At 52.6% G+C, this 26,036-nt stretch overlaps 2 protein-coding genes across 12 annotated transcripts in view; one reads left to right on the plus strand and one right to left on the minus strand.

The window, feature by feature from the left end:
* The first annotated feature begins 6,044 nt into the window (after positions 1–6,044).
* PLD6 (phospholipase D family member 6) lies at positions 6,045–9,307 on the plus strand. Its single transcript, XM_005893477.2, has 2 exons — positions 6,045–6,566; positions 8,441–9,307. Exons 1-2 carry the CDS (start codon positions 6,152–6,154, stop codon positions 8,686–8,688), a joined length of 663 nt encoding a protein of 220 aa, XP_005893539.2. The 5' UTR covers positions 6,045–6,151; the 3' UTR covers positions 8,689–9,307.
* Positions 9,308–16,434: 7,127 nt separating this feature from the next.
* MPRIP (myosin phosphatase Rho interacting protein) overlaps positions 16,435–26,036 on the minus strand; it is a 92,875-nt gene continuing 83,273 nt past the window's right edge. For 6 of the 11 annotated variants that reach the window (XM_070389649.1, XM_070389645.1, XM_070389644.1 and 3 more), the window contains 5 exons: positions 25,540–25,659; positions 25,170–25,256; positions 24,574–24,736; positions 23,789–23,874; positions 16,435–20,674 (listed from right to left, as the gene is read on the minus strand). In XM_070389649.1, the coding sequence (XP_070245750.1) occupies positions 20,603–20,674; positions 23,789–23,874; positions 24,574–24,736; positions 25,170–25,256; positions 25,540–25,659 (528 nt within the window). In that variant the 3' untranslated portion in view covers positions 16,435–20,602. Of the gene's footprint in view, positions 20,675–23,363; positions 23,430–23,788; positions 23,875–24,573; positions 24,737–25,169; positions 25,257–25,539; positions 25,660–26,036 lie in introns of all 11 variants that reach the window. The other 5 variants (XM_070389646.1, XM_070389652.1, XR_011467969.1 and 2 more) reach the window with 4 other exon arrangements.

Raw genomic sequence — 26,036 nt, forward strand, 5'->3', positions numbered from 1 at the left:
GCTGGATGGCATCACTGACTCGATGGACGTGAGTCTGAGTGAACTCCAGGAGTTGGTGATGGACAGGGAGGCCTGGCGTGCTGCGATTCATGGGGTCACAAAGAGTCGGACATGACTGAGTGCCTGAACTGAACTGAACTTCAAAAAAAAAATCAAGTTAATGAAATGAAAATGGGGACATTAATACCTATTTTCTGGGCTCCAAAATCACTGCAGATGGTGACTGCAGCCATGAAATTAAAAGACGCTTATTCCTTGGAAGGAAAATTATGACCAACCTAGATAGCATATTGAAAAGCAGAGACATTACTTTGCCAACAAAGGTCCATCTAGTCAAGGCTATGGTTTTCCTGTGGTCATGTATGGATGTGAGAGTTGGACTGTGAAGAAGGCTGAGCACCGAAGAATTGATGCTTTTGAACTGTGGTGTTGGAGAAGACTCTTGAGAGTCCCTTGGACTGCAAGGAGATCCTACCAGTCCATTCTGAAGGAGATCAGCCCTGGGATTTCTTTGGAAGGAATGATGCTAAAGCTGAAACTCCAGTACTTTGGCTACTTCATTCAAAGAGTTGACTCATTGGAAAAGACTGATGCTGGGAGGGATTGGGGGCAGGAGGAGAAGGGGATGACAGAGGATGAGATGGCTGGATGGCATCACTGACTCGATGGACGTGAGTCTCAGTGAACTCCGGGAGTTGGTGATGGACAGGGAGGCCTGGCGTGCTGCGATTCATGGGGTCGCAAAGAGTCGGACACAACTGAGCGACTGATCTGATCTGATAGAGGAGTAATATGAGTGATTATATGCTAAAAAATTAGATAACCCTGAAACATGCTGAGAAACAGAAAACTTGCCAAGAATAGACCTATAACTAGCAAGGAGATTGAATCAGTAATCAAAAATCCAGTAAAGAAAAGCTCTGGAGCTGATTGCATCACTGGTGAATTCTACCAAACAGTTAAAGAATTAATACCAGTCCTTCTCAAACTAACCAAAGTTGAAGGAGAGGGGACATTTCAGAGCTCAGTCTATGAGGCCAGCATAACCATGATGCTGCTGCTAAGTCACTTCAGTCACGTCCAACTCTGTGTGACCCCACGGATGGCAGCCCACCAGGCTCCCCAATCCCTGGGATTCTCCAGGCAAGAACATTGGCGTGGGTTGCCATTTCCTTCTCCAATGCATGCAAGTGAAAAGTGAAAGTGAAGGCGTTCAGTCGTGTCCGACCCTCAGCGACCCCATGAACTGCAGCCTTCCAGGCTCCTCCATCTATGGGATTTTCCAGGCAAGAGTACTGGAGTGGGGTGCCATTGCCTTAAGCCAAAAAAGATACAATAAAACTATAGACCAATATCCCTTATAAACATCGATGCAAAAGTCCCCAACAAAATACAGAATTCAGCAGCATATTTAAAAAAAAAAAAACACACAAAACTGGACACCATGACCAAGTGGGATTTATTCCTGGAATGAAAGAATGGTTCAACATACAACAACCAATCAATGTAATATGCCCTGTCAACAAAATAAAAGAAACCCAGTTACCTCAATTGATGCAGAAGAAGCACGTGAAAAATTAAGCACCTTTTTGTGACTTAAAAAGTTCCACCCAATAGAAATAGAAGGAAACTCCCTTTTACATAAAAGTGGTATGTGAAAAACCTGCAGGAAACTTAATACTCGACAGGGCAAGACTGAAAGCCTTTCCTCCGAGATCAGGAACAAGGCAAGGATGCACACTGTCACCACTTTCATTCAACGTGGCGGTGGAAGCTAGCCAGAGCACTGGGATATCACCCTGCTTTCTCTATCCATCTGTGGATCGATGTTGAAGCTGTTTCCACATCTTGGCTATTGTGAATGGTGCCACACCGAACACTGGAGTGCTAATCTCTCTTTGAGATCCCAAATTCAGTTCTTTCGGATAAATACCCAGAAGTGAGACTGGTGAATCATAAGGTAGTCCTATGTTAACTTTTTGAGGAATCTCTATACTGTTTTCCCATAGCAGGCGCACCATTTGGACTCCCACCAACAGAGTACACAGGTTATTTCTTCACTTCCGTGATAACAGCCATCCTAGCACGTGTGAGATGATACCTCATTGTGGTTTTGATTTACATTTCCCTGATGGTTAGTGTGGAGAAGGCAATGGCACCCCACTCCAGTACTCTTGCCTGGAAAATCCCATGGATGGAGGAGCCTGGTAGGCTGCAGTCCATGGGGTCGCAAATAGTCGGGCACGACTGAGCAACTTCACTTTCACTTTTCACTTTCATGCATTGGAGAAGGAAATGGCAACCCACTCTAGTGTTCTTGCCTGGAGAATCTCAGGGACGGCGGAGCCTGGTGGGCTGCCGTCTATGGGGTCGCACAGAGTCGGACACGACTGAAGCGACTTAGCAGCAGCAGATGGTTAATGATGTCAGGCATCTTTTAAAATACCTGTTGGCCAGCCATGTCGTCTTCGGAGAAATGTCTGTTCAAGTCTTTAACACAGTTTTAAATTGAATTATTCTTTTAACTTTTTCGCTATTGAGTTGTAGGAATTCCTTATATACTATGGAAATTACCCTCATCTGATATGTGGTTTGCACAGACTTTTAAAAATACAGTTCTTTAGAGCAGTTTTCAGTTCACAGCAAAATTGAGGGGAAGGTACAGAGTTTCCATATACCCCTGACCCAAGACATGCATTTGTTACAATTTAAAAACCTACGCTGACAGTTTGCATAGACTTTAGTAAATACTTTGTATTTATGGAGTCGTTTACTCATTGTCGTATTTTTCCTTTTTCTTTAATTCTTTGAGGATGTTTGTAAGAGTCATTTTGAAGTCCCTTCCTACTAAATTCAACTTTGGAGTCCACTCGAATCAGTTTCCATTGGCTTCTGTTTTCCTGCATGTGGGTCACACTTTCCTCTTTCTTTGCATGTTGGTAAGCTCTGGTTGAAAACTAGGCATTTTTGATAATAAGAGTGCAGCAACTCGATTTTATTTTGTCTTTCTGAGGTTGCTGTCCTTTGGAAACTTAGCTGGACTTAAACTCCAGCATCTCCCCCTGCCGTGAGCAGTCCCTGGTGTGTCTGTTCAGCTTTGTATTTTCATCTGTTTGTAGCAGGCACCTGTGAGTCTTTCGAATGTGGGAGTCACTGGTGATTTTGGTTTAACCCAAACACTTGGAGCTGCAGGCCTCACACCCTGCTGGTCTGTCTGTGGGTGTGGGACACGCTCAAGCCTCTGTTGCTTTCACTTCTCCCTGTGCTTTCGTGGGTCATTCCCCCTTGTACGCTGCTCCCGTCAGCCAGGGCTGTTCGGAGACCATGACTTGGCCCTTTCGTGGTCCTCTCACTTTCCGGGTGTCTGTCAGACTTCTAATGCATCTGCTGCTGCCCCAACATGGACTGCAACCCTGGGCTGGTGAGGCTGTGTGTTTTCATAGTTCATTCACAACCGAGTCCATCATTTTTTGCAGAACTGTAGGTTTCTGCAGCCAATCCCAGCATAACTGAGTCTACCCATGTTGCAGTCAGTCAGTTCAGTCGCTCAGTCGTGTCCGACTCTTTGTGACCCCATGAATCGCAGCACGCCAGGCCTCCCTGTCCATCACCAATTCCTGGAGTTCAGTCAAACTCATGTCCATCAAGTCAGTGATGCCATCCACCCATCTCATCCTCTCTCGTCCCCTTCTCCTCCTGCCCCCAATCCCTCCCAGCATCACAGTCTTTTCCAATGAGTCAGCTCTTCACATGAGGTGGCCAAAGTACTGAAGTTTCAGCTTTAGCATCATTCCCTCCAAAGAAATCCCAGGGCTGATCTCCTTCAGAATGGACTGGCTGTATCTCCTTGCAGTCCAAGGGACTCTCAAGAGTCTTCTCCAACACCACAGTTCAAAAGCATCAATTCTTTGGTGCTCAGCTTTCTTCACAGTCCAACTCTCACATCCATACATGACCACTGGAAAAAACATAGCCTTGACTAGACGGACTTTGTTGGCAAAGTAATGTCTCTGCTTTTCAATATGCTATCTAGGTTGGTTATAACTTTTCTTCCAAGGAGTAAGCATCTTTTAATTTCATGGGTGCAATCACCATCTACAGTGATTTTGGAGCCCCCAAAAATAAAGTCTGCCACTGTTTCCACTGTTTCCCCATCTATTTCCCATGAAGTGTTGGGACTGGATGCCATGATCTTCATTTTCTGAATGTTGAGCTTTAAGCCAACTTTTTCATTCTCCTCTTTCACTTTCATCAAGAGGCTTTTGAGTTCCTCTTCACTTTCTGCCATAAGGGTGGTGTCCTCTGCATATCTGAGGTTATTGATGTTTCTCCCGGTAATCTTGATTCCAGCTTGTGTTTCTTCCAGCCCAGCGTTTCTCATGATGTACTCTGCATATAAATTAAATAAGCAGGGTGACAATATACAGTCTTGACGTACTCCTTTTCCTATTTGGAACCAGTCTGTTGTTCCATGTCCAGTTCTAACTGTTGCTTCCTGACCTGCATACAGGTTTCTCTAGAGGCAGGTCAGGTGGTCTGGTATTCCCATCTCTTTCAGATTTTTCCACAGTTTATTGTGATCCACACAGTCAAAGGCTTTGGCATAGTCAATAAAGCAGAAATAGATGTTTTTCTGGAACTCTCTTGCTTTTTCGATGATCCAGCGGATGTTGGCAATTTGATCTCTGGTTCTTCTGCCTTTTCTAAAACCAGCTTGAACATCTGGAAGTTCACGGTTCACATATTGCTGAAGTCTGGCTTGGAGAATTTTGAGCATTACTTTACTAGCGTGTGAGATGAGTGCAATTGTGTGGTAGTTTGAGCATTCTTTGTAGTAGTGTGTATCAATGGTTCCTTTTTATTGCTAAATAGTATTCTGTCGCATTGATATGCAAACATTTATCTGTTGAGGAACATTTATGTTTCCAGATTTGAGTTATTACAAGCCAAGCCTGCTGTGAACATTTGTGTCCAAGTCTTTGGATGTGTTCGTGTGGGATGCAGCGGGAGGGCTGCACCAGATGGAACGTGTGTGCTTCACATTTTAAATAAACTTTTAATTCAGAATAACTTTAGATTTCCCCAAGAGTTTCGAAGATCGCATAGAGTTCCATTTACCCAACTCAGTTTCCCTTCCTCCTAGCCTCTTCCTTTGCTTTGATTCCTCAACGTGAAGAAACTGACATCGGTACATTGTTATTAACTAAACTCTAGACTTTATTTGGATTTCACCAGCTTTTTCACCAATGTCATGTTTCTGTGTCCGGATCCAGTGCAGGGCACACAGGTGTGAGGTCTCCCCAGTCTGCGCTGGCCCGTGACAGCGTCCAAGCTGGCTCTTTCTTTCGTGCCCTTGGCCGACCTGAACAACATTGGCCAAGTGTCCCGTGAGAAGTGAAAGCAGTCCTCTAACCCGGGCTTCCCGTGGGTTTTTGCTTCTGACTGGACCCAGTCACGGCTTCGGAAAGTCGGCCAAGTAACCCTTGGCGTCAGGGTGGGCCACTCAGATGTGACCCTTCTGCCCATTTTCCGCGTGTGAGGGCCGCTGTCCTTGTTCTGCAGAGGGCGCCCCCCACAACCCCCAGCAGCGGGCAGCACCCTCAGGACAAACATCCATGGATCACTAGGTATTCTTCTGTCAGGCGGAGCAGTTCCTCTCTTTCCTTGCTCATTCACTCCACCACAGAGGATGCACATTTACACCTCGGGTACAAGCCAGTTCTGCGTTACTTACGCAGTCCTCGCATTGTTCCAGTTTGGACCTTGGTAGGCTCCTCGCCACTGCCACCTGCATCCCTCAGGGCGAGGTGCGCAGGCGCAGTGGGCGATGCCGCTGACTATGCAGACACATGTGGGAGGCGGGTGGTGGGCGGTGGGGGCGCAGGCGCACTGGGAGGCAGGTGGTGACCTCGCAGGCAGGCGCAGTTGGCAGCGAGCTCATAGCGCAGCAGGCGGGAGCACGTGGGCAGCCACCGCAAGGCTACGGTGGGAGGCTGGCGATGAACGAGCACGCAGGCGCAGTTGGCGGTGGGTACACGTGACCTGCTGGCGTGCAGACGCAATGGGCGGCTGGCGTACGTGCGTGGCAGGCACGCAGGCGCAGGGTGCGGCCAGCGACGTGGTACGTGGGGCCTAGGTACCTGCCGACGCCATGCGGCCGTTACGCTGGCAGGTGGCTGTGGTGGCGGCTGCTGGCCTCGCGCTGGCCTTGGAGACGCTGCCCGCCGTGTTGCGCTGGCTGTGGGTCAGGCGGCGGCGGCCACGGCGCGAGGTGCTGTTTTTCCCATCGCAAGTGACCTGCACAGAAGCCCTGCTGCGGTCCCCGGGTGCCACACCCTCAGGCTGCCCGTGTAGCCTGCCTCACGGCGAGAGCTCACTTAGCCGGCTGCTGAGCGCCCTGCTGGCCGCCCGCGTCAGTCTGGAGCTCTGCCTGTTCGCCTTCTCCAGCCCGCAGCTGGGCCGCGCCGTGCAGCTGCTGCACCAGCGCGGGGTGCGCGTCCGCGTGGTCACCGACTGCGACTACATGGCCCTCAACGGCTCGCAGATTGGCCTGCTCCGCAAGGCAGGTAGGCCGGGCGCTGGGCCACGGGAGGTGGAGGCAGGACGGGGGGGCGCTTGGGGCAGCGTGGGAGGACTGGGGAGACACTCGCGTCCCTTGGCAGCCTTGCAGGGTCTGGGGAAACTCCGGGGTGTCCAGAGGAGCTTCTGTGCAGAGTCTTTAGCCCGAAACCTGGGCGTGAACCCTGGAGGGGCCGAGGCTGGAAGCAGGTCCGCCAGCAAAGCCTGTCAGGGACCCAGAAGTCTGTTCAGGGCACAGGTGCGTGGAGATGCAGTGTTGGCTTAAGGACCAAACGGAGGAGAAGGTGTTTTCTCTTAAATTAACCAGTGAGTCTTCTTTCGGGGCATCTGAAATGAATGTTTAAAATAAGGTAAGACATGGAGCTGAAATGGTTAGTTAGTGAGCAGGTAATTTGTTTCTTCAGCTGCCGAATGGCAGGGAAGTCAGGTCTCTGGCGGACCTGCCCCTCGCTGGAGTGGGAACAGCGAACCCGGGAGTATGATAATTGTGAGGATGTTCTAAGTTCACGCCTGCCTTACTTGGAAACTCCTCCGCCTGCGCTGGCATGGTGCTGTGTCCTGCGCCAGCGATTCGGAGTCTGAACCTCTTGCCCTTCTCTCTGTCACTGAGGCCCCTGCAAAGGTCATTCTTGCATTGGCGACCATTTGACCTGCCCGTTCTGGTGGCCCCCGTGACAGGCGCGTGGGGCCCTCGAAAACTGTCCTGGCTGCTCTCAGCTCACCTGGGATGGGAACACAGGGGCATCCTCCCCTGGTCTTCACATCTGTGCAGGGCGGGATGGAGACTTGATTTCAGTGTTGAGGACGTTGACTTCGGCTCTTTCTGGCAGCTTTTCGATCCTATGTTGGTCTGTTGTCAGGGAAGCTTGGCTGTTTCAGCACAGCAGTTTTCTTGTAGAGAACCGTAGGACCTCAGATTTGGCAAGAACCTTGAAGGGACCCTACGACCAGATTCTAGCTAAACCTTGACTCTCTTCTGAGGATGTCCCTGCGGTTGTTCTTCTCTCACCACTCAGCCGTCTCCTTGTGTTTGGCTGGACAGGTTCCAGGCTCCGGGTCTTCAAGTGCAGAACAGGACAGGGAGGTCTGGTGGAGCAGGAGCCCTGGAGGTGCCCGGGAGGGTCATGGGTGGGGGCGCACTGCTGTGAGGAGTCACCTGCGTGAGGACCTGTTTTGTGGTGCGAGGAGCGGCAGGCAGCCCTGTGGCCAAGGTGCATATGTTGAGGCGGGCACACGAGGGGCCCTGAGCCTCAGCAGGAGGGGAGGCCGCGTCAGCTGGGTGGTTATGGGGCCAAAGCTGAGGCTTCAGGTCTGGGGCCTGGTGTCTTCTCTGTGGGCGCCCCCGGGCTGGTCCCCCAACTTCACGAGGTCCTGATTACAGGAGGGATCTGATTCTGGGCCTGAGTGAGACCTTAGGGGCATGTGAACCCGAGATCAAATGGGTTTTGCTTCAGTCGCTGCTGGCTCGTCTTGAAACCAGTAACTGGAGGGTAATGCATGTCATATACACTGGAGGAGGTGGGGAGTCTCCCCCAGTCAGGGCTGGAGGCGTTTCCAGAGGAACTAACTCTCCTGTCCCTGCTGCCGGCCGGCCCTCCTCCTGGGGCTAGTGGGCCCGGCCCCTGCCTGGCTCAGCGGCTGTCACCACCCAGACCTGACAGTGCCCATGACACTGGGCATAAGCAGCAGTCAGTCCTGTGAACACATCCATGCTGGAGAAGGAGCCAGAACTCAAGTAATGGACAGCGAGAGGAGGGGCTAGGGAAGGAGCAAGGGGCTCCCATGTGGGGGCGACCAGAGCCCCTGCCCCGCCAGCAGCTCCGTCGGTGGGTGGGCAGCAGTGACGTCTCGCTCTTTGCAGGGATCCAGGTCCGGCACGACCAAGACCTGGGCTACATGCACCACAAGTTTGCCATCGTGGACAGGAAGGTGCTGATCACTGGCTCCCTCAACTGGACCACGCAGGCCATTCAGAACAACCGGGAGAACGTGCTCATCGTGGAGGACGAGGAGTATGTGCGGCTCTTCCTGGAGGAGTTCGAGCGCATCTGGGAGGAGTTCAACCCCACCAGGTTCTCCTTCTTCCCTCAGAAGGAGAGGGCTCGCTGAGGCGCTCCAGGCCACGGCCCCCAGGCTGGAGTCCTGCCGAGCTCCAGCGAGGAAGGGTGGCTCTCTTGCATTGAGTAGTGATGTTCCTTAGAGAGAGTGCGGGCTTAGCAAGGACAGAGACTGCCCTGCAGTGGAAGGGAGGCGCTTCGGACTGGGTGCCTCCATCAGCAGCAGATCCGAGTCCCTTTCCTGATTCTGAGGCCTCCCGGGTCCCCCAACACTCCCTTGCACCCCCCCCACGCTCCCTTGCCCTCCCCCACATCCAGCCTTCGGAACCTGGGTGACTAGTGTCCAGAAGTTGCTCCTGTTTGCACGTTAGGATTGTAATTTTTGATGTTCTTACATTCAGGGGAGTTTGGTTGTCTGTGTAGACTTGACCTTCACCACGACACCCGAGGCTGTGCTCAGTACCCCTGAGGCAAGGTGGGTCGTAGGGGTGGCCTCACCGCGCTGTCTTGATTTCTGGCACGGATGTGACATCTCTGAAGTGTCGTTCCCCCCAGCCCCTGCCAACGTAGTGTGTTTCTCTCGATTTAAAGTTACCTTGGACTTAGGATGTCGGGCAGGTAAACCCAGACAGAACTCAGCTGAAGTTGTAAAGCATGGTTCTTGGGTTGGAAGTCATGTGGCTTCATGGAGACAGTGCTTCTCCCCTGAGCTGGGTCCCCCTGAATAAACTTGCTCCCGTTCCTGTCCAGTTGCGTGTGGTCTGCCTTTTCATGCAAATAGTGGCTTTGCGGGGTGGGGACAGCATCCAGCCATTTAGAACCCATTGACCAAGCTAGTCTCCCAGAGAGGAGTGAAGACCTGGGGGTGTTCTTGGGGAACCCCACTGTCTCCCAGAGGAGTGAAGACTTGGGGGACCCTGGCATCTTCTGAGCAGCTGAGCTGACTCCCAGCCATGCTCCTCAGTGGCTGTCCGGCCCGTGGGGCTCAGCGCCTGCAGCCCCCTGTCCACAGGGCTTGCTTCCAGAAGTGCCAACCACCCAAGACCAGCCCCACCATCAAGGCTGCTGTTGACAAAGTTGTGAAATGGTTTCATCCCATGTAATGTTTTATTTCATTTAATTTGATTTATATTGTTTTCATTATAGTTATCTTTGTGGTGGGAGTTTGAACCTAACCTAAATTTCAGGTAACAGGCATTCTGTTCTGAGGGCCTGAGGAGGCGAGCACTGAAATCAGCCTGCAGAGTGGAGGCTGTCTGTCCCTGCTAAGGGTGGGCGACTGCATGACGTGACAAGAGCCCTGCTACGACGGGAGAGGCGTCAGGAGGGGCAGCTGGGTCGCAGCAGGGCTTGGGCCAAGCCCAGCGTGTCCAGTCCTCCCAACGAGCTGGTGGGGGGTCACTGCTGAGGCCGTGGGAGGTCCCAGGCTTCCAGCTGGTGAGGTCGGTGCGCTGAGCTGTGGGTGTGCACTTGGTGCCGAAGGCAGTTCAGGCCGAGTCTGGGGCTTTGTACTGGGTGGCAGTTGTCCGGAGCGCGTCCAGAGCTGCGCAGGCGCACTAAGGAGACCCTGGAAGTGTAGCTGACATGCCTTGGGGCAGGAACCGGAGGGGACTTGTGTAGCGTGTGTCCGAAGCTTCATGCTTTGTCCACCAGATTCTGGCATGAACAGGACCTTTACAGGAAGTAGTCAACCCCCGGAGGCTTGGCAGTTACTCCCTAAGAGGACTAGAGGTGGCCCCTCTTACTGCCCTCCCACCCCCGCCTCACAGCCTGTCGTTCAGCCTGTAGTTTGGGTTCAAGCTTGTCATTTTAGCCACGGGACAGGGACGCAGCCTAACGGTATACGTGGAATGTTGGCACCGTTACATGTAAGGTATTTTAAACTTGTGAGAACTTAGTGATAAAAGAAATCGTCCTGGTGGTAACAGTGTGACTCTGTCAGTCTCCCTGTACCTGTCAAATTCAGGAGAACGTTGGAATGAAACCGTGCGGCTACGTTGCTTGTGCTGAACTGCTTTTTTAAAATAGTTTTTAAATTCATTTTTGGCTGTGCTAGGACTCCGTTGCTGCGAGGGCTTCCCTTAATCGTGTGGAGCAGGGGTTCCTCTTTGTGCGGGTGCGGGCTTCTCATCGCGGGGCACGGGCTCCAGGTGTGTGGGCTTCAGGAGTTTTGGGGCACGGGTTTAGTTGCCCCTCTTTACCACTGGGCCACCAGGGAAGCCCCTGAATTGGTTTTTAAAGCAACTGACTACTTTAAAAATAACACTTCATTGAGATTCACATACTATAAAAGTCACTGTTTTAAAAGTGTGCAGCCGAGTGTATTGATGGTATATTAACAGATTATTAGTTGTCAGTATGTTAACAGAGTTATTTGGTTGTTATTTACTGTAGTAACGGGGTTGTGCAGCCATAAGCACCATCAGTTTTCAGAGCATTTTCTTCACTCCAGAAAGGAGCCCTGTTTGTGCGGGTTTACCTGTGGCGGCTGTTCCGTGCGTGGCGTCCCGCAGCCTGCGGTCTCGCTGTGTCTCGGCGTGCCCCTCCTTGGCCTAGTGCAGTGTTTCTGAGGGCCGTCCGCGTCGAGCCAGGTGTCGGTGTGTCTTTACTTCTTTTTACACTGAATCGTAAGTCGCTGTATGGACAGATCGCATTGTGTCTACCTGTTTAGCAGTTGATGGACACTGGGGTTGTCTCTCCCTTTTGTCTGTTGTAAATATAATGCTGTAAACACTCACAAGTGTTTGTGTGGACATGTTCTTGAGTCTCTTGAGTATATATCTAGGAATGGAGTTGTTGGGTCATAAAACTCTAACCATTTTATAAACTGCCAGATGGTTTTCCAAAGCAATTGAACCATTTTATATTCCCACCAGCAGGTATAAGGATTCCTTTTTCTTCACATCATCACCAGCAAAAAAGCAATTATTTGACCTTTTTAAGTCAGTTTTTAAAATGGAGGTATAATGAGGTACAATATTATGTAAGTTTTAGGCATACAACAGTGATTCATAATATTTGAAGGTTATAGTCCATTTAGAGTTGTTATAAGATACTGACTATATTTGTATTAAATATGTTTGTAACTTATTTTGTATACTGAAGTTTGTACCTCTAAATTCACTACTCTGGTCTCACCCCTCCGCCTCTCGTCTCCCCACTGATAACCACGAGTTTGTTCTTTATATCTGAGTCTCTTCCTTTTTTGTTGTTTACTAGTCTCCTTTATTTTTTAGATTCCACGTGTGATACCATACAGTATTTGTCTTTCTCTGACTTCGCTCGGCATGATACCCTCCAAGTCCATGCATGTTGGCATGATTATCTGCAAATGGCATTATTTCTTTTTTTTTTTTTTTAAATAGAAGTATTCCTTTGTACGTGTGTACCAGAACTTCTTTATCCGTCCATCTATGATGGGCATTTAGGTTGCTTCCAGTTTCTGGCTGTTGTAAATAGTGCTGCTGTGAACATCGGGGTGCATGTATCTTTCCTAATCAGTGTTTTCATTTGCTTTGAATATATGCCCACAAGTAGAATCGCTGGGTCACGTGGTGGTTTTTAATCTGAGAAGCCTCCGTTTCTCAGATCCGTAGTTCTCCGTAGTGGCTGCAGCAGTTCACGTCCCCACCAGTGCTGCGGGGCAGTGCTCTTTGTCCCGCATCCTCTCCAGCGTGTGCTGTTTGTAGTCTTTTTGGTGATGGCCATTCTGACAGGTGTGAGGGGCGTCTCACTGCGATTTTAATCTGCGTTTCACTGATAATTAACGATGCTGAACATCTACTAATGTGTAGTTGACCATCTGTATGTTTCATTTATAAAAAATTTCTATTCAGGTCTTCTCCCCGTTTTTAAATTGGGTGGTTTGGTATGGCAAAACCAGTACAATATTGTAAAGTAATTAGCCTCCAATTAAAATAAAAAAAAATTAAATAAATTGGGTGGTTTGTTTTTTTGATGTCAAGTTGTATGAACTGTTTATACATTTTGCATAATAACCCCTTATCAGTCATATAATTTGCAGATATTTTCTCCTATTCAGTAGCTTGTCTTTTTGTTGATGGTATCCTTTGCTTTGCAATTTTTAAATTTAATTAGGTCTTATTTGTTTGTATTTGCTTTTATTTCCTTTGCTTTAGAGACATAAAAAAATATTGCTACAATTTAGGTTAAAGAATATTCTATCTATATTTTCGTTTAGTTTAATGGTTTCTGGTCTTACATTTAGGTCTTTAATCCATTATTTTAAAATGAAAGTGAAGGAGATCAGCCCTGGGATTTCTTTGGAAGGAATGATGCTAAAGCTGAAACTCCAGTACTTTGGCCACCTCATGCGAAGAGTTGACTCATTGGAAAAGACCCTGATGCTGGGAGGGATTGGGGGCAGGAGGAGAAGGGGACGAGAGAGGATGAGATGGCTGGATGGCATCACTGACTCGATGGACGTGAGTCTGGGTGAACTCTGGGAGTTAGTGACGGACAGGGAGGCCTGGCGTGCTGCGATTCATGGGGTCGCAGAGTCGGACACGACTGAGCGACTGAACTGAACTGATAGTTGATTTACAGTGTTGTGTTAGTTTCAAGTGTACATCAAAGTAATTCAGTTGTGTGTGTATATATATGTGTATATCCATACATATATGTTGCTAACCTTTTCAGATTCTTTTCCGTAAGAGGTTATTAAAAGATACTGGATGTAGTTACCCGTACTATAAGTCATTTTAAAAAAATCTATTTTACATACAGCAGTGTTTGTTAATCCCAAATTCCTAATTTATACCCCGTTTGGTAACCAAGTTTGTTTTCTATGTCTCTGAGTCTGTTTTTGTTTTGTAAATGAGTTCATTTGTATTTTTTTTAGAGTCTGCATAAAAGTAATGTATTTGTCTTTCTCTGACTTACCTCACTTCCCATGATAAACTCTAGGTCCTTCCATGTTGCTGCAAATGGCATTATTTCATTGTTTTTATGGCTGAATGATATTCTGTTGTTTACATGTATTGCCGCCTCTTCATCCATTCATCTGTTGATGGGCATTGAGGTTGCGTCCGTATCTTGGCAGCTTAAGTCGCGCTGCTGTGCACACTGGGGTGTGTTACCTTTCTGAATTAGCGTTTTTGTCTTTGCAGATGCATGCCCAGGAGCGTGACTGCAGGACTCTATGACATCTGTCATGCTGTCCTCAGTGGCGGCTGCACCAATTTACGTTCCCACCGACAATGTAGGAAGGTTCTCTTTTTTCCACACCGTCTCCAATAGGCCCTTATTCCATTTTGAGTTGATTGTTGTGTGAGGTGTGAGGAAATGTCCCGGTTTCTTTCTTGTGCATGAGGCTGCCATTTCCCAGCAACCATCTGATTTTACCGTCACCAGCCTGTTGGTCGTGACGTGCTGCCTTCTTGGGGTTTTACCTTGTATTTCCTGAAGGACTGGTAACGTTGAGTTCTGTTCATGTAATTTTTTCACCTTTTATATAGTCTTTGGAGAAATGTCTATTCAAATCCTTTACCCATTAAAAAAAAGTTGTGTTGCCTGTTTATTGTTGGCATTGTGAGAGTCTTTGCATATTCTGTATGCTGGCCCCTTACCAGAAGTGTGACTTGCAGGTGTCCCCTCCCACCTGTGGGCAGTCTGTTCACATTCTTGGTGGTATTGTTCACAGTGTGTGTTATTTATTTTGGTATGGTTCAGTTTATCTATTTTTACTTTTCCTGTTTGTGCTTTGGTGTCTTGACTAAGAAATCACTGCCCAGCCAGGGATCACGAATGGTTTGCTCTTTTCTCTGAAAGCCTTATATTCAGGTCTGTGAAGCACTGGGGTTAATTTTTGTATGTGCTGGAATATAGGGCAGTGGTCCCCAACCATTTTTGAACCCAGGACTGGTTTCGTGGAGGACAGTTTCTCCGTGGCACGGTGAGGTGTGGTCCAGGCGGTGGTTCGAGCCATGGGGTGCAGTAGGGGGAGCTTCGCTTGCTCTCCTGCCACTCACCTCCTGCTGTGCAGCCAGGGACTGGGGAACCCTGAATTAGGTGGTTTGACTTCATTCTTTTGCCTGTGGGTAGCTGCATGTCCCAGCACTGTTTGCTGAAGAGGCTGTTTCCCCCCCACTGAATGGTCTTGTCATCTTTGTTGAAATCCATCTGCTGTTAATGTAGGGGCTTATTTCTGGACCCTTGGTTCTGTCCCATTATCTGTATGTCAGTCCTCATGCCAGTACCAACCGTCTTGATCCCGGAAGCCTTGCAGTTGTCCTGGGACCCAGTAGAGAGAATCCTCCGCTTCATTCGTCTTCCCCAGCATCGCTCTGGGCCATTGTGCATTTCCTCAGGAACCTTGGGCCAGCTGATCAACTTGATGAAGGCAGCTGCGATTTGTAGGAGTTGCCTTGAATTGTAGGTGAAACTGGAGAGTACTGCTCTTCTAACAATATTGCATCTTCCAACTCATGAACAAGGGACACCTTTCCATTTATTTAAGTCTTTAAAATTTTTTTCAATAATGTTTCATAGTTTTCAGTATACAAGTCTTACACTTGAAAAAATGTATCCATTTCAGATTTTTAGTAGTGTAGAGCAGTCAGTTGGTTTTTGTATATGAGCTTTGGATCCTGCACGCTTGCTGAGCTCATTTTTAATGATTTTTTGGTGGATTCCTTCGATTTCCTGTACGTGGGTCCTGCCCTCTGCAGGTGGAGGTAGACTCCTCTCCTTCGGCACGGCCACCTCTCCTCCTCCTGAGCTCTGGCTGGTCTCCAGCGCAGTGGGCAGAGATGGCAAGAACACACATCCTTGTCTTGCTCCTGGGCACAGGGGAGCTTTCAGTCTTCCCGTCGAGTGTGATGGCAACTGGGTTTTTCCTAGCTGTCCTGAAATGTTGAGGGTGCGCTCTTCTGTGCCTCATTTGTTGAGTGTCTTTATCACTTTCCCAACTGCCAACTGATTTTTAAAATTGTACTTATATTGCTTTAAAATACAATGTGTGTTAAAGCTGAACATCGCTGTATTACATCAGTGTCCCAAAGCCATGTGTACATTTGTTTGACCACAATAATTTTTTAAATGGGTAAAAAGACTATTGAAACATCTTGTCAACAGTTGAACCAGTGCTGGAAATGTTTGCATCTTAAGTTTACTTTGGTTACCTTTTACAGATACCACAGTTGATTTCTAATATTCAAACTTTAGTTAGTGTTTAGCTGAGTGAAAGTTTGGATCCCCACATTTTCACACATTTTATTCCAACAGCGCTAGTATTGCTGGGAGGCAGTTTCTTATTTTAAATTTATATAGCAGGTCACAGCCAGAACTTTAAAAAAGCAGTGGGATGGAGACTTGAGAGTATGTCCCAGGAAGGGCACATTCTTTTGTGACGCAGGTTGTGGCTGGGTGTGCGTGCCTCCTAGCTCATAATGTAGGGTGCGTGTTTTTTTAAACGGAAAGGAAAGCTGCTGCAAATAAAGCTGCTAGAAGGGGGCAGGGGTGGGGCAGTTAGTTCCTTCTTCTGGTTGGTATTTCTTTCCATCCTTTTGGCCTCTTGAAAGTTCCTGTAACTGAGCCAGTGTGTCTTAATTAGATTATGGGTGTAAAATATTTTTAACTATTCACTGTGTGTGAACATGTGAAATCTGATTTTAAAATGTTGACAACTCACCCAAAACTTAAAAAAATGGGTTTTGTAAAAGTTAAACCAAAACTCCATTATAAACCTCTAGGTTCCTGACCCAGATTCTGACTTTTGGCCTAAATGCTTGTTTTGCTTTGTGTCCTTCCGTTAAACAAAACCTCTGTTCACAGCATACAAAGGGTGATGCAAAAATAGTTTATTATGACATCGTTTATGTAAAGTTAGGTAATATTTACAGTAGAAATGATCAGCTACATCCATGGGAATCTAGCATGTCACACAAAGGAATAAATATTTTGACAAAGTAACACTTCAGTTTTAGCGAACACCTGATCAGAAATTTTGTTTTTAAAAAGGAGCCTCAAACTAAATGGTAAAAGTTTTGAATTGTCAGAGAGCAGCAAGCTGACCGGGCTCTTCTTTTCCTGGGGCCCCTGCTGCCCCCACGAGGGTTGGGCCTTCCAAGGGCGGGCTCTCGGGGTCTGAGTGCAGCCCTGTCTGATGAGCATTCTCTTTTAGCATCAGCACAGAGCGATGCAGGCTCGTTCTCTGAGCACGTGCCCCCTGAATGAACAGCCGGTGGGGGTAGGCATGGTTGCCGCCAGGGATCATCCACAGATGTGTCGCAGCGGCAGCCACTGTCTCCGTGTCCCCATTCTGTCTGGGGACTGCCTGGGCCCAGCAGTCAGGCACAGCATGTGTTGTCTCGAGTCTGGGTTGAGACAGTCACCCTGATGGAACTGTGTCTGTGAGGAAAATCTTTGAGGAACCTTATATTTTATAAATACTACTTAGGAAAACTCTTATCACTTAACTGGTTTTGAATCCTAACAGTCAGTAGATAACGTTGTTACTAAGGTTAAATCCTAAAATCAATTGGCTGTGATACAAACATAAACAAGAATGAGTTTTGTGTTCTTTGTACTCTGTTCCCAACTTCCTATGAAATAAAACGCAGACGTGTGTTGCGGCTCGCTGTGGAGAGGTAAGGGTGGGCGGCAGGGACATCTGGCGGACAGGCAGCATGGCAGGAGGCTCAGCCCCGGGCCCGCGGGTCCGTGTGGTGGAGGGGCGGCAGTGTGAAGCCGCCACGCGAGGCCCAGAGCGCGTGGCCTCCGCGCAGCCGCAGTGCCGACAGACCCTGAGGCAGCGGCTGCCGGCGCGGCCTGCCGTGCACAGCCTGGGCAGAGAGGCGCTCCTGCACCCTCTTGGTTTTCCCTCAAGACTTTGAGTGACTTTCCCAAGAACGAGGAACAGGTATTACTGAGACCTTTCAGGAAGAAACAGAACCACCTATTAAATGACTCAGGCTTTATAAAAGGTAGCTCAGTCAGTAAAAATGTTTCCTTGTCATGTTGGTTGGAACTGTGTCGTACCCAAGCTGTTTCTTCTTGTCTTAAAAAGCGGTGCTTGTATAAGGAAAAAACCCACCCACACAGAAATCCATTGCAGTGACCCCGAGCCCTGTGGACACCGCTTGCTCTGCACGTCCCACTTCTGCACACAGAGGAGCAGGGAGCCGCCTGAGGGGCCTGGAGGGGCGGGCACTGTGTGTCCGGGCCACCGTGTGCTCAGGGAAGGGCAGGCCTTCCCTTTACAGAGGAACTTGCTGCTCTCGAGAGACTGAGAGTTCGCTTCTCTCCTGGGTTTCCGTCCCGTCTTCTATCAGGGTACCGAAACGCGTGGTTTCAAGGCCTCCCCTCGGGCTGTGGAGGGTAGAGCCTGGCGACAGTGTGGACGTGTGAAGACAGAAGGGCAGCTCCGCGCCGCCAGAGGACGGCAGGCCCGCTGCAGGAGTGTCCCAGGCGCCCTGCGCTCGGGGCTGCTGGGCGGGCGCAGCGAGGTGGCGGCGGTCCCTTCGCAGGACAGTGGCCCTGTGGGTGTCGGCCTCGGCTCGCTCAGGCAGACCCTGAGGATCACAAGTGCGCGTTCATACAAACTGCTGCTCCCGCTCTTCGTGGGTCTGGATGCTGCGAGTGACAGGCTCCACGTCTCTGGCCGGGGGCTGGGCCTTCCTGCGTTCTCTTCCTCCCACCTGCTGAGCCTCAGCTCGGCCTCCACCGGTCTCCCCAGCATGGCCATCGCTTCCCCCCACAAAGCCACACTGGTTCTGACGCCCAATGGCACAAGCCCGAGTGTCGCACTGCAGCCAGCATGGTCACCAGAACGCTGGCTTTCAGCCCTGCCGGTGGCTGGCGGAATGCACGACCGGAGGAGGCACGAACCTGGCACTTGTGCTGAAGGTGTGCAGGCACACAGCGGTCAGGTGACACCACACTGTCCGGCTGTCCCCTAGGCAGGTGTGGCGGCTCAGATGCAGGTGCCTGCAGATCCCCAGGGAAGGAGTGAATGTTTATAGGAAGAGTAGACGCAGTGGTCCCCTCCTATCCTTGGGGACATGGGGACGCTCTCCCTGTGGGGTCAGGGCTGGAGCTCCCTGGGCTTGGGGTCACCTGTGCCTCCCTGTCCACAGCCCCCCAGGCACCCTTTCTCTGCCAGCACAGAGACCACCTCCAAGGCTGCCCCGCACTTGTGCTCTTTCCTCCTCTGCAGTCGTGGCGGGCCCCTGTCGAGCTGGGGTCTGCTGACCCCCGTCAAAGAGCTGGGGTGCCTGTAGGGGGTGTGCCAAGGACACTGCAGAGCAGGGACCCGTGTCCAGCCTGCTTCCTCCAGCCATGCACAGCCCTCACCTTAAGTCGATGGCCAGCACTGCCCGGGGCAGAGGGTGGGTGTTTGGGGAGCCCCTGTGGCCCAAGCTTCTGCAGTGTGGCTCCTGGCCGCCTCCAGAGAGGCAAGCCCTGCCACCTTGGGTGCGGGGGCCCCTGTGGAGTGCTAGGTCAGACCCCAGGTTGACTGATGGAGACACGGGGCTAGAAGCTCCTTTGCCCGGATGAGTGGCAGCATGTGGCCCACAGGCAGACAGAGCAGCTCCGTGCAGACCCTGCACCCTGGAAGGAGGCAGCGGTGGCACAGTCTCAGCGCCCAGAGGGCCCGGGCCCCGCCCCCGCCCCCGCCAGACCCTCGGCGCTGTCACCCACACAGGCGGCTCTGAGACGTGCTGGTGTAGGGGGTGTCTGATGAGCAGGGTTAAGGAACTTTTGCAAGCATGGACCAACAGCAGCGATACAGTGGCCAGCACAGGATCAGGAACAGGGAAGGCCCTGCAGCCGGGTGCTCTGAGCTGTCGCAGCAAGAAGGTGGGCAGGGCTGCGTGCTCTACACCCCCGGGCCTCTGCCCTGCCTTCAGGGACACCCCACGTGGCCTCATGGTTCATCTAGAAACTGCACAACGATGTGTACGTTTTCACCCCCAAAGTACCTGCGTACCCCAAGACTGTGGCCCTCACCCAAGTGCCGACCAGATGCCGCACAGGCTCCCCCTGGGGCTGTGTCCCTGCTCCCGTCCACACAGGATTAGTTCCTATGGAGTGCTGGACGATGCCTGGTGGCAGCCACTGAGAACACAGAAGCGCGGGTGCAGCCCAGCATGGGTGCCCCGGTGCCCTGGGCCTCAGCTCAAGTGAGCACACGTGCCAACGGCTGGTTTCCATCTAGCTCCAACATCCTCTCTGCCTTCTTGACATAACAGGGTCTCCGGTCAACCTTCCCCAAAGCAAGAGGGGGCTTCTTTCCAGAAAGGTTGAGGGGTGAGCGAGCTTCCTCCTGCAGTGACACTGAGGAAACGTGCTGTCACTGTGAGTCCAGTCTGGAACCCAGGCTGCAGGGCAGTGTCCACCTCATGTGAAAAAAGTAGGGTTCCTGGTGACCAAGAGAGAATGAGCATAGGAAGGAATGAGAGGGGCCGGGTTTTGTGCAAGATTTAATAAAAAACAGACAAAAATAGGAGTGGCTGCTTTCAGCATTTCCCAGGCTGTGAAGGGTTTACCACGGCGGTCTGGGGTGCGGCTCTAAGCGGTGTCAGTGGATGTGTAAGAGCTGCTGCCCTCGCCCCAAGCCCACGGGGCAGGTGCAGGCTCAGCCCCACCCTGGACTTCCAGGGCCTCCCTGGGCTACGAGCTGTCAGCACGGGACCCACAGCACAGCCTTGTGGCCCCTCCTGCCCCACCTGCACGTGGGGTGAGACAAAGCTAGCTTATCCCAGGCTGCTGGGCCGTAATACTGACAGAGAGCCAGGGCAAGGCGGGGCAGGTTGCAGAAACCAGGGAAAGCTTGGATGAAGACCACAGGGAGTGGAGCGAGCCACCCACAGGCCAGTCTCTCATGCATCCAACCACAGTCAACGCAGACGACACCAAGAACAAGGACGACAATAAAAAAAGGGGTGGACGGGAGTGGCACGGGGGCTGTGGCCAGGAGGTGTGTCCAAGCTGCACGGGGGCAACTAGTCGCGCTCCAGGTCCCGGGACTCAAAGAGCTTCAGGCGATCTTGCACCGTCAGGCCTTCCTTCAGACTCTGGTGGAGAAACAGACAGGCTGTTGGCCTCAGCCCTGCATGGCGCAGGCGGCCGATGGTGAGGCACGGCGCGGGGCCCCAGGGGGTTAGTGGGTGTGCGAGGAGGGTCACGGCCCCCGAGGAAGTGGTGTTACTGGACGAGAAAGAAAAAGTCAGAAACAAGACCGATGCTGAGCTTAGGGCTCTGTCAACAAGCAAGGATGAGACCAGTGGCGCTGCAGAGAAGACCCTGCGGAGAACAAGGAGGCACCTTCTGTGCCCATGTCTGCCCCGGGAGGCCCTGAGCATGCTCCAGGGTGGACAGCCTCCCCGCTCCCGGGCCTCACGGGCCCTGCTGGTTTCTCTTGGGGCTTGGGGACATGGAGGCCATTCCTGAGCCTTTCAGGACGGAAGCCTGCCCGTGTGCGTGTGCACCTTGGTAAAGGTGAAGGACGTGCAGACCCTCGTGGCACGTGCAGGCTTCCCTGAGCATGAGGCAGGTCTGGGTCCGCTTTCCCTGGGGCCCCAGCTACACCCAGGACAGTGCTGCTCGCCTGTTTTTTAATTCTGCCGCCACCGAGTCAGGAAGGGGATAAGCCCACGTCTCACTGACACGTGCTTTAATGTGCACGAGGGCCTCACGTGCTCTCGAGACTCTGCTCCCAAGCATGCCTGCTTCAGGTCAGTGCCACTGTCTACACAGCACCCAGTTTCACCCAGGGGCTGGCCCTGGCACCTGCCACCCACACAGTTTTAGCTGGGACCTTCCTTTTCCCTAAGTGGCAGCAGACCGCCAACTACCCAGACCCGAGGACAGAGGCCTCCGAGCCCTGTCACAGGCTGGGAGGGGCCAGTTGCTGCCCACCCAGCACCTCTGTGACTCCACATGCAGCCGCCCAGACGGGGCTCCCCCCAAGGAGCCTGGACATGTCCCGTCTGCTTTCAGTCCCAGAGAAGCCCGGCTGTTCTTAAGACGAGGAGCTGCTGACCCAGCGGGGCCAAGCCCTCCCGTCCCTGAGGGAGGCAGGTACAGAGAGCGCCCACAGGAAAGGCAGACATCCACAGAGCAGACCCTGGTTCAGAAAGCCCTGGGGACACGGTTAGCTTCTGGGTGACTTAATTCCTGTCTCCCCGCCGGGGGTGGGGGTGTTACAAACACATCAGGACAGAGGGCCACACGGGACCTGTGTGGCTGGCTGGCTGGCTGTTGACAGCACGTCATAGGCCCAGTGCCATGGCCAGTGGTGTCCCTGAGGAAGACAGCAAGGGCCCAGCTTGTCCCTGGGCCAGCAAGAACCCTGTTCTTATGTCGAAAACTTGCCAAGCCAAACCTACTCCAACGTGACTCTAGGGAACCCTGTCCCTGAGCTTCCCCCAACTCACTTGGTCCAGCCTTGCCGAGAGCCCCAGACAGACCTGCCCTCGCTTCCTGCCGTTGCCTTCACCAGCGAGCAAGGCCTTCCCAGCACACCTCTGCAGAGGCCTTGTGAACAGAGATCTGGCCCTTTGTCCAGAGCCCAAACTCCTTTTCTTGCTGTACTACTTTTAGGATCTTAGTTCCCGACCAGGGACTGAACCTGAGTCCTGGCACTGAGAGTGCCAAGTCCTAACCACTGGATTGCTGGGCAAGTCCTGCAAAGTACTTTATTTCCCCTGGCATGTAGTCCACCTGAGGAGGCGGGCTCGCTGGATCAAGGCTTCCCTGAGGGGCCTGTTGTTTACAGGCACCGGCAGAAGGCCCACAGCACCCACGGTGAACCTGTAGCAAAGACAGGCCAGCCTCAGACAAGGAAGTAAGACTCGTCAATAAGAAAACCAGAAACCAAAGCAGCAGCCTGGGTTTGCTGAACAGAACTGCTTCCACATTTTTAAAAAAAAAGCCCCAACTAAGATTCTGACCATGAACCACATCTGGTGGGAAGCGGCTCAGGACTATAAGGAACAGAGTGGGCTGAGGACAGACCGTTGGGCTCAGCTCCTCCCGAGGCGGCCCCTGCAGCCTGGCAAGCTGGCACCTGCTGTCTGGCCCCGAGGCCCCATCAGCATCCCCGCTGCCCTCAGCTTCCTCACCGGGGCATCAACAAGCTCAGCTCAGCCGAGCTGGTGAACCCGCTCAGGAGTGACCCGGGCCCTGGACACCCAGCCCTGTGGGAGCCAGGAGTGTCCAGGCACAGTGTTGGAGTCAGGCAGCCAGTGCTCAGCCCGTGCCTCCTGTCCTCTGAGGTGCCTGGGTCCTCCGGGCTGGAAAACGCTCAGCCCTTAGCGCCTGTGGTCCCCGTGCTCTGCTGAGCATCTGCCAAGCTACAGGCATGAGGCATCAGCCCCCTTGGCCTGTCAATCCTGGGGGTGGGGAGTGGGAACTACTTCAGCGATGGGAGGTTCTTGTCAAGTTTGCCTCCTGACAGAGGGAAGAGGTGTCCCAAGAGAACGTAAGCACACACCATTCAACACGCGGGATGAAGGGCTGACAATGCCTGTGCCCCCCAGGATGTGGCTCTGGGCAGCCCACCAGGCTGGGGGAGCACCCCTCTGTTAAGACGTTACAGTTAACTTCCCGGAAGAAGTTAAGAAACTTCACATGGATCCTGTCTGTGCTGCTGAGCAGGAGGAACAAGAATGACGGGAAAACGAGCTCCTGTGGAGGAGTGAGCAGTGCATGCAGGCAGCGCTCCTCGCGGGCAGCAGGCGAGTGGCGTGAGAGGAGGTTTACCTACACGACAGGGGGGCCGGGAAGCGGGTCGTTTCAGTTATCCCATGAGACCTGCTCAATTACGGACTGTCAGGGGAAGAGCAAAAACAAGACACACACACAGTAAATCCTAAGTGCAACAAGCTGGGCACCCCACCCTCCGCCCACCTTCCCGAGGGGTGCGCAGGGGGCAGGGGCCCATGTGGAGGAAATTGAGCGGACGGCGTCAGTGTGAACTGCAGACGTGCGAGGCGCGGTCCAGATGACAGGACGGTCCCCGGGAACCCTGCCATCACCGAGGAAACAGTCCTGCTGCTGTGCAAGGGGCACTTGGCCTGAAGCCCCAGCACCGACCCAGTGGGATGTGCATGACTTGAGGCACCCTGGGGACCCTCCGTGCAGCCCCTGGTGGGCTCTGCACACCCAGGGAAGACCCCCAGACTCACCTTGGACCTGAGGCCTCTGAGCTGCCGGCCGACACATGACCTGTCTGTCTTCAGGAAATCGGGGTTGCTCTTGGACTTCATGATGTCTGAGAAGATGAAGAGGGCACACGGTGCTAGTTTTGTAAAACCCCCAGAACACACAAGTCTGAGGGCTTCCCAGCTTAGCATCGTCACCCACGTGACATCTCCATCACAAACCAGGGGAACGCCAAGCCCATAACCGTAAGTCATAAGATCCTCAGAACAAGGCACAGGGAGGCGTGGAGGATGACTGCGGCCCCAGGCTGGCTGCGGCCCCGCTGCTGCTGGGCCCCTGCTGCCTGCCCTCCCAAGATCCCGGGCTCTAGCTTTCTGTACTGAAGGCTCGCTCCCCGTCTCTTGTGAAGAGCTGCGTGGTGACTGGTGGGCCAGCCCCGCGACTGTGGAAGCTGAGCCAGCTCTGTGCTCCTGTGTGAAGTGCCAGGTCACAGGATGCGTGCGCTTCTGGGTAACCCAAGTCCTCTGGCCCCCAGACTCCTCTGAAGCAGCTGGTGTTACACCTGAGCTGAACTTTGCTGCCTGTGGCCTGCCTGCTTTGGGAGTCCGTCAGGAAAACGAGAAACATGGCCTGCTGTCGTGAACATGTGTACTGAAGAGTGACTGTCCCTTGTGAGCTGGCACCCGCCACGCCCTGCCCATGCAGCCAGGGAGAGAGTCTGACACAGAGAGGGCTCCTCTGCTGGATCAAGGGCCAGCAGCCCGACCACCCAATTTCGAGAGAGAGAATCCAGAGCTGCAGGACTCACCATATCCGGACACAGGTGGGTTCTCCGGGGACTTCTCACCCAGTGCTTCCGTGGCGGCTTTCAGCTGCTCCTTCAACCTGCTGACGTCGCAGTCGGCCTTCGCCCTCACGATGCTGAGCTCTGTGTAGATGTCTTTGTACTTGTCACTGGCGTACTTCTTATCCTTGGGGACAAAAGGACAGCAGAGAGTGGTTACAGACAGGCTGGACTAGGGATGCCTCCAGAAGCAGAGGAAGCAGGTTGACCACACCTTGCGGAGGCAGAAACCAGACACAAAGTACAACAGGCATGGCAGGGCCCCGGCTCTGAGCAGGCTGGTGCTGCCTTGACCCTGAGAGCACCTCTGTGCTTCAGGCTGGAAACCCCGGTCTTGGCCACCCCAAGTGAGTCCGCCTCCAGGAGCACCCGCAGGAAATGGCCGTGTGCTGGGGCCCTGGGCCCCGCCAGGCGGGGGCAGGACTGCCCTCCCTCATGTCCGCTGCCCCGCCCGAGGGCCAGCATCCAGAACACTCCTGACAGTGAACGCACTTGAGCCTGTGTGTGTGATCTCGACCCACGTGGCCCCACCCTCCAGGCCCTCATGGGACGTGCATTACCCGCAAAGCTGTCTGTAACTCGTCCTTGAGGGAGCTGATCTCCTGTTTCAGGTACTGAATTTCTGATTCCTTGACCCTTAACAAGACCTAGAGAGAGAAATGAGGGAGCTGCAGTGTCACGCAGCTGCTCAGTGTTCCGTTTTGGAGGTCAGCACTTGTGATGTGGTGGAAACCAGGGAGAGGGGCAAGGGAGTGAGGGTGGGTTAAATGTAAAGGTCCCTGGGGCCTCGAGAGGTCCCATGCTGTCTGGCGGCTAACTGTTCTCTGTGTCCTGGCGTGACTTGGGTTTTCCCGTAAGCTGGGGCCACCCCTGGTCCCACGTGCGACTCGTGTGCCGCAAGCTGGTGAAGGGCCTGGCTCTGAGCCATACCTCTAACTCGTAGGCGTCCTTGCCCTGTGTGAGGGGCGAACCAGCGGCCTCGCCACCGGCGTCCCCAGTCAGCAGTGTCCGTAGCCGTGAGATTTCTGCAGCCAGGCGGTTGTTCAGCTCCTGGAGACAGCGACACAACCACAAGCTGCTCTCAGAGCTGCCTAGGGCTGTGGTCACGGCGCAGCCGGGCGTCTGAGTGAGCATGTGAGCTGTGACACCTGTGCAGAAGCCGTGTGCACGGGCCAGAGGTTTCCACGGAGCTGCCCGGGCAGGAGCTGCGCTCCCAGCCCCCTGTCACCGCAGCCGGCGCTGAGCAGCTCCGTGTCCCCGTCTCTACAGGACTGGGGCCTTTCGCTGCCCTCAGCCCTCACTTCGTGTTCCTTCTCTCCAGCTGACAGGTGGTCACCTTGGGCGACTGCAGTGACCAGGTGAACAGCTGCGGGCCCCAGGGTCTCGAGCCGGGGCCAGGCTGACAGGCCTGTCTGCTCGGTGCCTTG

Source organism: Bos mutus, chromosome 19 (genome assembly GCF_027580195.1).
Source record: "Bos mutus isolate GX-2022 chromosome 19, NWIPB_WYAK_1.1, whole genome shotgun sequence".
Taxonomy (NCBI): Eukaryota; Metazoa; Chordata; class Mammalia; order Artiodactyla; family Bovidae; genus Bos; species Bos mutus.